This window comes from Budorcas taxicolor, chromosome 9, assembly GCF_023091745.1.
Source record: "Budorcas taxicolor isolate Tak-1 chromosome 9, Takin1.1, whole genome shotgun sequence".
NCBI classification, from domain to species: domain Eukaryota; kingdom Metazoa; phylum Chordata; class Mammalia; order Artiodactyla; family Bovidae; genus Budorcas; species Budorcas taxicolor.
This window is the reverse complement of record NC_068918.1, coordinates 80,517,384-80,534,425: the sequence shown is the minus strand read 5'-3', so window position 1 is coordinate 80,534,425 and position 17,042 is coordinate 80,517,384. Positions and strand designations below refer to the sequence as shown.

The window sequence follows — 17,042 nt, the reverse complement described above, 5'->3', positions numbered from 1 at the left end:
TTGTAAAGGTTAATTTTATATTCAACCATATATTTTTATGTTATTATTCATCTGAAAATCATCTAAAACTTTGTAATAAGATTTTACTGCTAAGGCACACTACGGAATTTTTTTTTTCATATTTCAGCTTATGATATATTTTATTGCCTGAGAAGTACACCCAGCTATAACTCTTAGTCCCTTCACCTAAGAGACCAATTATTTACTAGGAAGAAATGAAACTATCACATATTGAAGAAATGAAACTATCTCATATCTGCTTTCAACTAATATTTCACCTACTTTATCCAAAAGTTGTAAACATGGCCTCTCATTAAACCACTAATGGTCTATTTGGTCAACTCTTCTTGAATTATTTTTTGATTTGTTAGACAGTAAATTCCTGAGTGTAGAAGTCACACTTCATTCATTTTTTATAAATTTGCATTGGAGTGTAGTTGATTTACAATGTTGTGTTAGTTTTAGGTGTCTAGTAAAGCGAATCAGTTATACACATAGCCACACCTTTTTAGATTCCTTTTCCATATAGGTCATTATAGAGTATTGAGTAGAGTTCCCTGTGCTATACAGTAGGTCTTTGTGTGAAAGTGAAAGTGTTAGTTGCTCAGTCATGTCCAACTCTTGTGACCCCAGGGACTTTGGCCCGACAGGCTCCTCTGTCCATGGGATTCTACAGGCAATAATACTGGAGTGGGTAGCCATTCTCTTCTCCAGGGGATCTTCCCAACCCAGGGATCAAACCTGGGGTCTCCTGCACTGAAGGGAGATTCTTTACCATCTGAGCCACCGAGGAAGCCCCAGGTCGTTATTAGTTATCTATTTTATACGTGAGCTTCCCTGGTGACTCAGACGGTAAAGAATCTGCAATCCCAGGTACAGAATCTGCAATCCCAATCTCCCAATTTATCCCCCATCTCTCCCTCCTTGATAACCACAGGTTTATTTTCTACATTTGTGACTCTCTGCTTTGTAAATAAGTTCATTATTTGTACCGTTTTTTTTTAGATTCCACATATAAGTGATCTCATATAATATTTGTTTTTGTCTGACTTACTTCACTCAGTATGACAACCTCTAGACGACCTCTACCTTTCTTGCTACAAATGACATACTTCATTCATTTTTTCTATCTCTTATTCCAGCACTTAGCTGAGTCCCTCACAGAATTTCCTTGACAGAAAAATGAAGTAATCATGTTTTTTGTACTACTTTTCTACCATGTTCTGGACCATAACACTGTCATCTTTAGGACAATAAGGAGAAGAAGGAGGATCTAACCACTTCAGTTCAGTTCACTTCAGTTGCTCATTTGTGTCTGACTCTTTGCCACCCCATGGACTGTAGCATGCCAGGCTTCCCAGTCCATCACCAACTCCTGGAGCTTGCTCAAACTCATGTCCATCAAATTTGGTTGTGCCATCCAAGTCCGTTACGTCAGTGATGTCATCCAACCATCTCATCCTCTGTTGTTCCCTTCTCCTCCCGCCTTCAATCTTTCCCAGCATCAAGGTCTTTTCCAGTGAGGCAGTTCTTTGCATCAGGTGGTCAAAGTATTTGGAGCTTCAGCTTCAGCTTCAGTCCTTCCAATGAATACTCAGGACTGATTTCCTTTAAGATTAACTGGTTTGATCTCCTTGCTGTCCAAGGGACTCTCAAGGGTCTTCTCCAGCACCACTATGTTCGGCCAAAGGTAGCTCAGACAGTAAAGCGTCTGCCTGCAATGCAGAAGACATGGGTTCAATCCCTGGGTTGGGAAGAGCCTCTGGAGAAGGAAATGGCAGCTCACTCCAGTACTCTTGCCTGGAAAATTCCATGGACGGAGGAGCCTGGTAGGCTACAATCCATGGGGTCGCAAAGAGTCAGACACGACTGAGCAACTTCACTTTCACGACTCTCAAGAGTCTTCTCCAGCACCACTATGTTCAGTCCATCAATAATCTTGACAAAATGTTTTAGAGAGAAGGCTCCGAAATATCAGCAGAAAACTGGGAATTTGAATCATCTAGGAATCTTCTGCATCATTTTTTTGCTCCCTTGACTCATGGGTAAATAGACATTAACACCAGAGTTTGTCAGAGTTTGCACAGGAGCACGCACACAGTTACTGGTATCGACAGATAATCATCTATGCTTTTGTTTTTTCCTTCAAAGGAGGCTGTGGTGCAGTATGAACAATATGAGCAAGAAATGCAGCACCTCCAGGAACTCATAGAAGGAGCTCACAGAGAGATTGAGGATAAGCCTGTGGCCACCAGCAACATCCAGGAACTGCAAGCCCAGATTTCTCGGCATGAGGTAAGACAAGCCAAGTTCAAGGGCAGGGCCCTGGCTTGGTGAGAATATGTGATTGATTTTTAGCAGATGAAATGGAAAGATTTTCCCTGTCCGGGGCATAACATGTTGGGTTCTTGGAGAGTTTCTTTGGCTGTCTTTGCATTTTGAGTGCTATTTTTGCTGATGTTCTCTACGACCCAGTAGCATGAGTCCTCCACTTAATTCCAAAACCTTTTGACACAACATTCATGACATGTCTGTCTCCACTATGACCCACTGACTGCTTCCAGAAGAATTCTCACCGTCCATACACCAAAACACACTATACTCCCTGTCTTCTTTATTTATTTATTCATTTGGCCTCTCCATGCTGCGTATGGGATCTTAATTACCTGACCAGAGATTGAACCTGTGTCTCCTGCACTGGAAGTGTGGAATCTTAACCACTGGACTGCCAGAGAAGTCCCTGTACTCCCTGTCTTTACAGATTATAAGGAACAGCAATGCTTAAAGCCTTGCTGCTTTGATGGCCCTCATTAAAAAGAAGGGATATTTCACGTTAAAGAGAAAATCATTTGCTCTTTCACGTATAGGTCATTTCACCTCCTTTTACCAAAATCAGTGAATGGCTCATATTGTTGGTTTTGATGATTACCGTGTTATGACTCTTAACAGCTTTTCCATTTTCAGATATGCCTCCTTCCTTGTTTCTTTGGCATCCTTATGACCTTAGGACTTGAACACCCTTTGTGCAAACAGAGATCATATACCTCGAGTGTTTCAGTTGCTTCAGGAGAGCAGTGACTTTCCTTTCCTGACTTGTTAAGTCCTGTATAGGTCACATTGACTCTTTCCTTGAGGGCTGATTACAGCATCATGAATTTTGGAAAGTTACTAGAGGAGGGCGTGTCTTCTTTCTCTGCGCCAAGGATAGACATTTAGTTTATCCTTCCATCTACTCTATTTTAACTATGTTCTCATAAGAGCAACAAAATTTTCCAAACAAAATATCATAGCAAGGTTCTCATCAGATTCAATTGTTGAATTTTTAACAATTGTTGTATTTTTAACAATTGTTGTTAAACAGTTGGAAAATCTCACTCCCCCCGCCTTGGCAAATGCAGTTCTTTAATTTGTTGTCACATCCAATGCATCACATTCATGTATGATTTATAAAATAATGTAAATAAATATCCTACCTCCATTTACTCCTATACTGTAGATTATCATCTATGTTAACTATTCGTTTCTCTTCTGTCACTGGTTAAATGAAAAGATGTTCTGCAAATACTTGAAAACTATATATAAGGCATACATTAGACTTCATAATACACATTTATTCTGAAACTACTTTTAATCCCACATTGTAAGATCCAGAATTTTGTTGCAACAACTTTTCAACCACGGCACCAAAAAAATATATATTTTTTAATCTGTCTGGAATGACAATAATTATGATTACTATAGATTTTTTGTTGTTTTATGTGTTTTAAGACAGTTTACAGTGTTTTCGGTTTATCTTTCACAAAAACCTGATGAGCTTAAGAATTTGTGTGGGTGTGAATTGTCTCCATTTTACTGATAAGAAGACAGAAATTAATTTTTTAGAATGACTTCTTAAGCTTCCAGATGTAGTAACTGATAGAAAACAGATTCTAATCTGGTATATCTGGGGACTTCCCTGGTGGTCCAGTGGTTAAGACTCAGAGCTTCCACTGCAGGAGGTACGAGTTCAATCCCTGGTCAGGGTACTAAGACTGGAAAAAAAAAAGAATGATGGTCCAGGAGAATAAATGACTTGCCAGCTCTCAGCAGAGTCAGCCATAGACTGTCCTCTGGCTCCTGTTCAACGATCTGTTCATTTTGTCGCTTCTTCTCCCAGTTCTAAACATTAGTGCAGACCCGTGTTAGTTCTGGCATGTGATTTAGAGTATACTTGCATGTTTATAATGACATAGTCCTGCATCAGGCTCATTGTTTGTGTAAAACAAACACAGGAAGGAAAGTGCTGTGGAGGGCAGTGGGGAGTGGAGGTGGGGGTGGGGGGAGTTGTTGGGGAAGCCTGATAGCCTGATTTATAACGGAATTCTGGGAGAATGTTTTTTCCTGTTTTTTTTAATGCGTGTTTTTAATGGATTTTCATCTTGAGGTAAGGCTAGTTTCCATATACTTAACTTTAACTCATAAAGATGAATAATCATTTGTTTATTTTGAGGGAATTCACCTTTTTCCCTGTAATTTTTCAAATGTTACATTTAATTAAAAAAAATAAATAAGTGATCCTGTCACTTTTAAAGCATAGAAGAGACTCTCAGAGCTGCTTTCCACGTGACATAGAAGGCATGCTCCTGGGCGCAGGTGGTTGCCCAGAGGGCACCGTCCCTCAGAGCAGCCACTGTACCCGAGTTCCTACTTGTACACTCATCCCTTGTCTTGATCTTCAGAAACACTCAGTTAAAACTACACATACATACGCTTCCTGAGCATGGAGAACTCATTAACCCATCCATGCTCCATTTTAATTTAGCGAATTTGACCCCCAACCCACAAAGCTCCTGGGATACTGGCAGGTTTCTTTTTACAGAAAAAAGTTCTACAGAACTATTTCTTCAAGGGAGTCTCTTGGACTAATGATAAAAGGCAGATTTTCATAGGCCTAATAAATCAAAATCTTTTGGAGCCTGGACCAGAACTGCATTGCTAACAAGCAACTCAGACGAGTTTTATACCCAATAATTTGAGATTTAGAAAACGGGCATTTGCTCTCAGTGTGCTAAGCAGGGTACTGCCATAGAGGATGTGACCATCCCTGTGGGCATGAATGGTGGAAGGACTGAAGCTAACTCTTTCTCACAGAGTCCTCAATTCTACCAGATGGGCAGCCATGGTACGAAGGCTCAGTGGAGTATACGAGGGAAATTTTCATGAATGCACAGAATTTTAGTTGAAAACAGAATTCAAGGAGTCCAGTGAGCTGGTAGATGACTTCCAAACATGCATGTTTACTAGTTATTATAGAGTATTCATATGTTAGGCACTAAAGCATATGTGATAAATAGCTATTTAATCATTATTTTAAAAATCCTATTAGGGGAATTTTCTGGCAGTCTGGTGGCTAGGCCTTGGTGCTTTCAATATGCCATGGGCCTGGGTTCAATCCAGGGAACTAAGATCCATCAGGCTGTGTGACTTGGCCAAAAAAAAAAATATCCTAGTTAAACCTAATAGGTTTAACTAAGTATCTGCAACCCTGAGAGGTAAAGAAGTGGTGATTTCTACTTTTTAAATCCTAGATTAAAAAAATTCCTGTACTTTCTACTAGAAGTCAAGAAGACAGGCTGCTTAGCTGAATTCTCCTGGATTGTTTTCCCTTACGCTGACACAGTCGGTTTTGTTTGGGAGGGGAAACACAAAGTGACAACAATCACAAAACGGTGTGTTTGTGTGTACATATACATATACACACAGAAGGCAATGGCACCCCACTCCAGTACTCTTGCCTGGAAAATCCCATGGACAGAGGAGCCTGGTACGTTACAGTCCATGGGGTCGCAAAGAGTCGGACACGACTGAGTGACTTCACTCTTCATACATATACACATGTATATAGATACACGTGTATCATTTTGTTATTTTGTTTCTGAACTTCAAGTTCAAAGCTGTAGTTTGACTGTCAAGTTCAAAGCTCTCCTTTGAGTGTGCTGCTGCTGCTCCTAAGTCACTTCAGTCGTGTCCGACTCTGTGAGACCCCATAACCGGCAGCCCACCAGGCTCCCCCGTCCCTGGGATTCTCCAGGAAAAAACACTGGAGTGGGTTGCCATTTCCTTCTCCAATGCATGAAAGTGAAAAGTGAAAGTGAAGTCACTCAGTCGTGTCCAACTCTTCACCACCCCATGGACTGCAGCCTACCAGGCTCCTCTGTCCATGGGATTTTCCAGGCAAGAGTACTGGAGTGGGGTGCCATTGCCTTTGAGTGTATACACACACATTTTAAAGACTCACAAAATGTGTACTGTACTAAACGACAGCTTTTCAAGTGAAGAAGCCAAATAAAAGGAATAGAAAAAAAGCAGAGATTTTGTACTTTTAGGATTAATATTTTTGCTTACATGAATGTTAAAAAAAAAAAAGAATGCTTACAAGTTCATTTTTTAGTCTTTGAAGTAAAGAAAGTATAAATTTAACATTTTAAGATTACCATTTTAGATTATTTTAGAATTTTAATACTATAATATTCACTTTTAAGAGCTATGCGCTATTCAAAATATATTTTCAATCAGCTCCTTGTAAAAATTTTAAAACCTCCATCTCTCAAAACAATTTTTTTTTGACTAACAAAGGAAATCAAAAGACATTAAAATTGAACAGAACTTCAAGGTCAAAGCTCTAGTTTAAGGCATCAGAAACATTAGAGGCATAATGGAGTGCATGAGGGAAAATTTCATGACAGCACAAAATTTTCTTTGGGGAGTAAAATGCATCAAAATTAAGGATTTCCTAAGTAGTCTTTAGCTTATCTGCAAAAAACAACTCGCCGGGGTCACAGGAATTCAGGAGCAGTTTACTTTATGACTTGTCTGTCACAAATGACTGCTCTGTTTGACATATTCGAGATGGTAAGAATCGAGCATTGCATTTTTGGCAGTTTTAGTCATCACATGACCTAATTTCCATGGCACGAACCATCTGGCAATTTCAGATTCCTCGGGCATTTTAAAGAAAGTTGCCAGTCTTTAACGTTACCCAAATGCCAGTCCAGCCCCGAGCATCTCTGGGATTAGAATCGCGGCCGCCTGGCTCCGGGCCTCCCGCCGCGCGGTCCCCATAGCCCCTCCCGGCCCCGGCGCGCTGTGGTCTGGCTCGGGGCGCGCGGCAGGCAGGCTCCGCGCTCGCACCGTCCACATCCTGCCTCCCCGCCGCTCGGTCTGGCGCGGCTCTGTGATTTCATTGGCCAGCCCCGGAGGAAGATGAACGCTACTAGCTCTGTTTCCTTCTGATGCTGCTGTGACACCCCGAGGCGGGGGGATATGTTTCCTCAGGAGCTGGCTCAGAAAATCAAGGGCTACCAGGAGCAGATCGCCTCTTTGAACTCCAAGTGCAAGATGCTGACCGTGAAAGCCAAGCACGCCACCATGCTGCTGACGGTGACCGAGGTGGAGGGGCTGTCGGAGGGGACGGAGGACTTGGCCGGGGAGCTCCTCCCCGCGACCTCGGCCCACCCCTCTGTGGTCATGGTGAGTAAGGGTCAAGGCCGGCTTGCCAGTGCGCTCTCTTCCTACTGTCTCCTGGCTAGTGGCCTGAGCTCCTTTCAGGGGGCTTGGTATTAGAGATCTTGCAGATATGAACTGAAGAACAGTCCCCTTAACTCTCTGACTACATTTGGGCCGAGGCCAGTCTTTAACACTGTATCAGTGGCAGTTGAAACGAAGCCGTTTGTTTGAGACTCCTGAATTACTTAACGTGCTGAAGGTCAGCCCGGTATTTGTTTATAATTTAGCAATAACGCTCAGAGGCTCTGAGTGTCAAAAAAATTCCTTTGCACAGTTTTCTAGTTTTCTGGGGAAATGGGAGAATCACGCTACATATATTTTTGTGTTTGTGTTTTTCCTGGTAATGTGCTGAGTGACTAGGTATGCTTGCCTATTCTGTATGTTTCATAACATATCGAAGAAAAGCTATTATTAGAAGAATAAGATAGTAGAAAATCCAACAGTTAACTTTGGATTAAAATAAATTCCATTCATTTCTATCTGCAATGTTATTTCCCCCATCAGTATCTTCAGTACTGTGTATAACCAAACCCGACCTCTTTTTGTGATATATTACTTTGGGTGCATTTGTCTCGCTGGAATAGTTGGAATTCGAAATACCTACAAAAGACCAAGCTTTCATTCATAGACCCTCCTCTGATTTGTTTGCTTTGTGATTTTTAATCGTTATTTATAGAGATACAGACAATCAAGAAAGGGAACATAAGTTAAAGAAATATTTAATCGACAGTGAAACTCCATAACGTGACTTGTATCCCCGACCGACGTTTGTTTTACAATGGTCCCTACTGTCATAGTCACTTGAGGACAAAACTTTCAAGTAGTAACACAGAATTTGTATGTAAATTGAGATCTCAGTAACTCTTAACTTTTGTTGTATGGTTATGTCTGTTTTAACCGGTGCCTGGTCAGGTGTTTTGTTAATATAACTAACCGATTTTCGTGTCCTTTGGGCCACATTCTATGTGACAGATGACTGCAGGTCGCTGTCACACTTTGCTGTCACCTGTCACTGAGGAGTCTGGGGAGGAGGGAACCAACAGTGAGATCTCTTCTCCGCCTGCTTGTCGCTCCCCTTCACCTGTGGCTAATACAGATGCCTCTGTTAACCAGGTACTGCCCACTTGACATTCCTCTAAGCTCAGATCTCTGAACGGATGCAGGACTCCATTCTCTGTTCTTATTAGACTGTGGGTATGGATCATAGACTTTGAGAATCACACCATTAGGTGTGACAGCTGCATAAACTGTGATTATCATGTGAGACCCATGCTGGCTTAACCTACCATCTCTCCTGGGCTACAGAGATGAGATGAGCAAAAAATTAGGTCACAGAAATGAGAGCTGCAGAAGGGCCTGTTTTAAGGCATTATGGCTTTAGCATCTAACAGCTGTTTGTAATGGAGTACTGCATCCTAACAGAAAATGAAATGTTCATGTCACCTTTGTAAAATAACATGATTCTATTGCTGTTGTTAACATTCACTGAACAAAGTTTTGACACTTGCCAGCTCGGATTTTGAAGATGGAAAATGTATCTTCACCATATAATATAACAAAGACTTCTTCATTATTTACTAGTTGCCAACCAATTTAAAGGCCTTCTGTCAGTATACACATTAGTGCCTAACTAGATCTGTGTTTTGAGTTTTCTTATCTGTCGATAACCTTAAGTTTTATTTTCTATAAAATGGGGACAACAGCTTCTCATTATGAGGTGCCTTTTGAGTGTACATTCCATTAACTACAGATCATACTAAATTAAATATCTCAAAAGCTTTCATGAAAAATATTGCATAGAAATCAAAAGGATGTTTTTATAATCAGAATTGTTTAATGCATATTGACTAATGCTTTCTTTTCTTTTGTTTAGCCGAATAACCAAAAAAAAATTTTTAATGCTTTACTATGAAATTACTTGTGTTCAAAAACGCTGAAATTTATTATCAAGGGAGAAACATTGACCAGAGCAAATGTTCTATAAGCTATATTACAAACCAATCATATTATTTTATTTTGAGCCCACCTCCCTCCAAACAAGGAAAATAAAGCAATGAAATCTTTTGATAAAACAATTCTCTTGGTAAAAATCTATGGAGCTCTAAGAAAGGTATCAGTTCATTCATTATCAGCTAGGTAGCTTGCTTGGCATGAAATCTTGTGCTAGGATCCAGAGATATAACAAAGGATGAAACAGCAGTGGCCCCTGCTTTCAAGTGCCTTATAGTTGAGTGAGAAAAGTGGCCATAACTTGAATAATAACAAAAGTTATAATAACAAAAATGCTAGGGGAAATTTTAAAAAAGGAGAAGTTCACAGTGTTCTGGAGGATTTGGGAAATTGTTCTCCAAATTCTGATTTTAAAATATGAATTACTCATTCTTTGATGATGTGTTCTTCCCTGTGGCCGCAGATGTCATTAGAATCATAGAAATATGGCTAGAGTCAGCTTTTTACTGTGTAAGAAAATGTATCCTATACGATGGGTTTAATGTTCTTAAAATTTCCAAATTGAACAGTGAACACTGACTGTTGGACTAACACTATGGAAAGAATATCCCTCTTCTAAAATTATAAATCTCAGTGCTGCATCTTACGAAGTGTCTTTCTTTGTACAGGTGAAAGTCTTCTGTAAATGATATTATATGCAAGCATTTTCATTACAATTGCTTTAACTGTCAAGCGCAATCAAATCCCCAAATTATGAGCAAAATTATGCTTTGTCTTAATCCCATTTTAACCCCCCTCCCAAATCACAGGAGAACTTTGATTTAAATTTTAATATTAACCTGACATAGTATTATATAAATTAGGGGAAAAAGATCTTTATTTCTTTCATGTCAGACAACTTTACTCCCAGGAAGTTGTTAGAAAGCAAAAGTGTTATGCTTGGTGTTATTCAAACAAATTGACCCCGTCATTCCAGCCACATGCAATTCTTGTCGAGTGATGTAAGTCAGAGGAAAATGAACAAATACTGCAACATGGCCAGTGATGCCTGCATTTATAAAACTTTCTCTTGAAGCTGAGGAAAGCGTTTAGAATTCCCATAAGTTCCAGTTTGCAGACTCAAAACACTGCACAGAATGTACACAGCTGTTTCAAGGAAAGGCCAAATATAACTGCTTTATAAAATCGCAGCTGTTAAAAAAAAAAACTGTGCTTGCTACTTCTGTAAGTAGATCTCCATTATATAACTCACTGATCTCCCCAGTCAGTGTGTTCTGTCTCTGACAGTAGTTATTAGCCGAAATGTGATAGCGGTTTAGTTTACTTGAGGAGAGAAATAAAGAGACATCCCCAGACTTTGCTGCAGGATTCTTGATCCTATTAAAAGCAAGCCAAGACTTGGGCTCCTCCTCGGAAGAGTTGAAGAAAGTAGAAGTTTGAAAAGAGCAGTATTGTAGTAAGTAGAAACCCTGTCTCCAGTTTAAAAGCTGGGGATGGATCCCAGCTCCTCTGCTAAGCTGCATGTACCTGGAAAGTCCTTCATTTGTAATGGGAAGCAGTGCTGCTACTTAATTCACCACATTGTGAAAGTTAAATGCGATGTGGATTGTGAAAGCACATTTTAGACTGGAAAAGGAATCAAAATGTAGCAGTTTCCAAATTTAATTCCTTAGGAATCTGCTAGATAATAACTCCTTTAATGTAGACATGTAACCAACAAGAGATATTTCTGGGGGTGATTCCTCACTATAATGTATTTAGCAGTTACTTATAGAACTGATCAATTTATTTTATTAAATCTATGTAGTCCTCAAATAGATGCAAATTATTAATCTATAAAAGGTGATATTTTCAAATTATTTTAAGAAATTTGAGACACAGAAGCCAGAAAACAGATTTTTTGGTAACAAATTTATTTCATTTTATTATTTTGGGCCTTCATTATTTATAATAGAGTATTTAAAATTTTTACATCAAACCAACTTTTTGCTTTTCCTTGTGGGCACTCATAGTACTATTAATACCATCCATGTAAGCAAAATAATAGAGTTTAAAGAAGTGTTTTTAGAGAACGTCCCTGGTGGTCAGTGGTTAACACTCTGCATTTCCAGTGTAGAAGATGTGGGTTCGATTCCTGGTTGAGGAGGTTAGAAGATCTTATATGCCATGCAGTGCAGCAAAAAGAAAAAAAAAAGTGCTTTTACATATACAATTTTTTATGAACATATATGTTATTGTTGTTTAGTTGCTAAGATGTGTCTGGCTCTTTGTGACCCCATGGACTGTGGCCCACCAGGCTCCTCTGTCCATGGGATTCTCCACTGGAGTGGCTTGCCATTTCCTTCTCCAGGGAATCTTCCTGACCTGGGGATTAAACCCAAGTCTCCTGCATTCCAGGTGGATTCTTTATCGCTGAGCCACCAGGGAAGCCCAATGAAGGTATATATTTGCCTGTTATCTGCCAGACACTCCATGGTATGCTCAGATTCAGCCACTTGCACAGTTTTTAAGGAACTCATAGTCTGTGTGAGAGCAGGCACATGGTGACCGTGGAGTGGGACAAGTGCTATGAGGGTGGGAAGCAGAGTGTGAAGGAAGGACACAGGGTAAGTTCCTACACAAGGCTGGAGTTCAGCGGGTCGAGGACTCCCCCCTTTAGTTTTAAAGTAGTATAAGTCAGGCCCAGTTGGAGTGCTCTGGAGTGAGAAGTCTTTCAGGCAGGAAGAAGCACATATAGGAAGCTTTTTCATGCAGCAGGAAGGAAAACGGCCTAGCAAGGCAACTGCAAATAACATCGGTATAAGGAGAGAAGCATAGATTTGGAGAAGGAGGTCGGGGGAGAAATGAAGCTGAGGGGGATATAGGAAACACACCCTGATGCCACACGAAAAGAATCTGAACTTTGTCCAGGAGCTAATAGTTAACCACTGAAGGAATTTAACTAGAAGCTCTGCACAGAAATGAGCTTTAGAACAGGTTCTTCAGTATCAGTGTAGACAGGAGGATGGTGATGGACAAATCCAGAGCCAGGAAAGTGAGTGAGGGACAAAAGTTTACACACTCAGACTGATGACTGGTCACCAGTCATTTACTGATGATGTAAATGAAAGAAACAGCCGGTGGGGGCTGTGGGGCCCTGACAGAGCCTCCCCACGTGAACTAGGCAGCCTTTCCTCTCTTAGAATTACTGTGGGCACATGAACGTGGAATCCTGTCTTACCTGGCTTCTGGTTCACAGGGGAAGCCATGAATTGGGATTCTTACAAAAGCTCCTTTTCTGGTTGAAGAGAAATTCGAAACGATTTAAAACACTGTATAAGCCAAGCAAAATAAATGCAGGCTAGAGGCAACCTGCAGGCCGCCAGTTTGCAACCTGAGAGTTAGGAAGTTGTCGCTATAACGTGAACGTGAACTTGAACCCAACCTGTGCTGTGGCAAAGGTATAGAACCTCATCCTTACATGCGCAATGGTGGTCAGGGAGACAAGGAATGGAGAATAAATCCCAAATGAGATGATTAGAAAGATGGATAAAACTTCATCCTTTCATTGAAAGATGGACAAAACGTCATCATTTTTCCTAAATCCATTTCTTATCCTCCATGTGGTTTTTTTGGTTGGTTGGTTTGTTTTGTTTTTGAAAGTATTGAGTTTGAAGAGACTATGGGATCAACTTGTATAAATCATTATGTGAGTCTGGAGCTCATAAATATAGCAGTGTTTAAGAATGAGTGCACAGAACAAAAGAGAAAGACTGAATGACGAGAGAGGTAGGAGGAGAACAGAGAGGGTAAAAGGAAAGTCTTTTCCAAGAAGGGATGATCAGTGGTACCGAATTTCAGTGAGAAGCCAGGCAAGAGAAGATTCAAAAAATAATCATTTTATATCACAGAAAACAGCCACTGATGATTATGGCCAGAGCACTTTTAGTGGAGTCACTAGAATCAAGGCTCAGTTGGGTATTTAGAAGTGGACGGGTGAACATATCAAATGTAAACTGCCATCTTCAGAAACTGAATTATGAAGCAAAAGGGAGAAAACAATGGTTACAAACGTGTGTGCAAATTGTATTTGTGTGTAATGAGTCATTATGTTATGATTTGTAGAACTTTCTAATATATGATACCCTAAAAGAAGAAAAGAAAGAAGGCTGTGTGTAGGTGTTTTCAGATGGAAAAGATTTATTTATATGCTAAGGGGAAAGTCAGTGGAGAATGAACCAAGATCCTTGAAAAAGGGAAGGTGGATGCAGTTGTAGGGGTAGGTGAAAGCATTATCTTTACTCAAGAGGACTAGAAAGAGTGAAATAGAGGTGAGTCTGAATATAGACAGACTTTGAAAATTTGAGAAGTTGCAGAAATATCCCAATTTGTGTGTGTGTACATGTGTGCACACACACACGCATTCTGTAAGGAAAAGTTGGATTGAGTCAGAGTTGGGGTTTTCCAAGTGGTTGAAGCAGAACTTAAAGGGGCAAAGGAAACACAGCTGTTGGCAAGAGAATGGTTTACATCACTTAGTCAGAAATATACTCAGGGTGAATCAGTTCAGTGATGACAGCCTATCATGTTCAAGGAGGACACGTGGGCGAGGATGGATGGATATAAGGTTGTCAGGGATTTGAAATAACAAGATGATCTGCTCAAGATGAGTGACAGGGTTAGGGATGAAAAGGAACCAGTCTCCATGCTCCAGTGTCATTGATAAATGTGGAGGACTTACCTGGAGACCTCAGCAATAAGAAGAAGATGGTAGAGGGTCTCACGGCCACTCAGGTATCACTTAATTTAATCCTCAAATCCACCCAGGGTTGTGCAGATGAGGGAGTCCATGCACAAGACGTGAGTGACTTGCTCCGTTTCCATGGTGGTGGGGGTGGTTTAGTCGCTCAGTCATGTCGGATTCTTGTGACCCCATGGACTGTAGCCCACCAGTGGACAGCCCCGAAGGACTGTAGCCCTCCTCTGTCCATGGGATTCTCCGGGCAAGAATACTGGAGCGGGTTGCCATTTCCTTCTCGGGGATCTTCCCGACCCAGGAATCGAACCTGGGTCTCCTGCATTGCAGCCAGATGATTTACTAACTGAGCTATGAGGATCCAATTCTCTAGCTACTTAGGAGGTGAATTTCACCTGGGGTCTCAGGTGTCCTGACTCCTCCAGTGTCAGACTCCTGTCTGAATTCATTCTACTATACAACCCTGCCTCTGCCCTAGTATTGACCCCAAGACACCAGGCTCCTTCCTGATGTTGGCTTGGTTTTTCCCAGGTATCTGGGGCCTTCAGTACTTTTTACCAAGACATTATCATCAATAAGGCTCAGGTTTTTGATCTTAAATAGTGCAACTGTGAAGTAGTGAAATTTATAATACTATTTTCCACAATATAAACAGTACTCCCTTCAGTTTCTATAAATATATAGATACACAACCATAAAAACAATTAAAAGCATATGAATTATGTATCTTGATATAGTAAATTCTATTATCAATACTAATAAAATTACTTATTGCCCAAGAAATAAAAAATTCAAAAACCTCCTGTTTCAGCATCCACTTTGTTTCTTGTGTTCTTCCAGGAGTTGAATAGAAGAAAACCTCTTTATTATTTGTTTCTTAGAGTAGTTTTAACCTCCCTATTACATGTCCCCTTATTAAATATTAATGTATTTATAATTTAAGTAACATATGTATTAGCATGTTTAATTAAGACATATTTAAATAACTTATCTAACATTTAAATTAATTTCTGTGAATAGAGAACTCAAATATTGAAAATCTGGCTATACCTGAAAAAAAACTTTTCAGAGATTTCAATGTATTTAAATCAAAGGTTTTTAAAAGTTATTCAAAACTGATGAACATTCATCAACATTTTAGGAAATACATCATTTAGATTCTCCTTTTTTCTGGTTAATCAGTCTGGTTAATATCAATAAAATCAATAAAATAATAAAAATCAATCTGGTTAATAAAAGTGTGTATACCAGTTAAATTCTTTGTATTTTAATTTTGCCAAATATAAAATAGGAATGAGTTTTGGCAACTTGAAATATTGGTAAATTGCTTTTTATATGAATCAAAATTTGAAAGCAACTACAGTGTGCTGTGATATGACCTTCTTATCGCAAGAGTTTACTAACTTTGATAGTAGTTGTAGCCCCCAGGGCCAGGTATGAATCCTAAAACTTTCCTCTGCATGACAAGCACAGTGACCTAAGTTTTGTCTTCCTCTTGAATCTAACACTGTACCTTGCTCTCACAGGACATCGCTTATTACCAAGCCTTATCTCCTGAGAGGTTACAGACCGATGCTGCCAAGGTTCCCCCGAGCACGTTGCCACCCCAGGAGCTCTATGAACCAGGACTGGAGCCTTCTGCTACTGCAAAGCTGGACGATTTGCAGCGCTCTTGGGAAACCTTAAAGAATGTGGTAAGTCTGCCAAATGTGGGATTATTTAGCCCACGAGACAGAGGAGCCTGGCGGGCTGCAGTCCTAGGGTCGCAAAGAGTCGGACACAACTGACCACACACGCAAGGCATCAGATTTCTTTAGTGATTGTCTTATGAAAGAAATGCCTGATGTTTACACATCCCATGTACAGTTGAATAGCCTCTGTTGAGTCACAGAGGTAAAGCAGTGAGGAAAGAAATGTCATAATCTAGAAGATAAGGGGTGGGAACCGTGTGGTAATATCCCTTTTCTTCTTTAGATCAGCGAGAAGCAGCGCACACTCTATGAAGCCTTGGAACGCCAGCAGAAGTACCAGGACTCCCTCCAGTCCATCTCCACGAAAATGGAGGCCATCGAGATGAAACTCAGTGAGAGTCTGGAGCAGGGCAGGAGTCCCGAGAGCCAGATGGCCGAACATCAGGTAAGAACAGCCATGACTTCAGCTTCCTGCTTGATCAAACTGGTGCACCCTTATTTATGACTGACTGGTCAAGCTGGTGCATAAGAGAGCAAGCTGGCATGTTTTACTGTGTCCACTGTTACAGAGTCAGCAAGATTCCAAGTGGTGGTTTTGTTTCCATCATTGCTTCAGGGAGGGATCTAAGGGGGGAAGAAAGAAATTCAGGCATTGGTGTTGCTTTTTTACCTTTATTATTACATAAACTGTCTGTCCTTATTGTTGCCACATTATTTTTATTTTGTTTTGAACTATTATCATAAGAATGAAAAGCACCCCACATCTACCCTCTCTGGGTATTGTTTTTTTTATTATTATTAAATTAATGAATTTATCCTTTTTGGCTGCACTGCCCAGCCTATGGGATCTCAGTTTCCTGACCAGGGTTCAAACCTGTGCCCCCTGCAGTGGAAACACAGAGTCCTAACCACTGGACTTCCAGTGAGTTGTTTAAAGACACTTAGCCAGTGTGTCCCTGGAGGAGGGCATGGCGACGCACTTCAGTACTCCTGCTGGAGAATCTTATGGACAGAGAAGCCTGGTGGGCTACAGTCTTTGGGGTCACAAAGAGTCAGACATGACTGAGCAACTGAGTTTGTACCTGGTACCTTCTTATCACTTAGAATAGTTCTGAGACTTC

The 17,042-nt window shown here is 40.4% G+C and overlaps 1 protein-coding gene across 1 annotated transcript in view; it reads left to right on the top strand.

Annotated features, from left to right (window-relative positions):
- Window positions 1-17,042, top strand: part of SYNE1 (spectrin repeat containing nuclear envelope protein 1) — a 408,382-nt gene that overhangs the window by 218,220 nt on the left and 173,120 nt on the right. Inside the window, exons 90-94 of the mRNA XM_052645623.1 lie at window positions 2,152-2,295; window positions 7,315-7,509; window positions 8,518-8,658; window positions 15,757-15,924; window positions 16,205-16,366. Of these exons, the coding sequence (XP_052501583.1) occupies window positions 2,152-2,295; window positions 7,315-7,509; window positions 8,518-8,658; window positions 15,757-15,924; window positions 16,205-16,366 (810 nt within the window). The remainder of the gene's footprint in view (window positions 1-2,151; window positions 2,296-7,314; window positions 7,510-8,517; window positions 8,659-15,756; window positions 15,925-16,204; window positions 16,367-17,042) is intronic.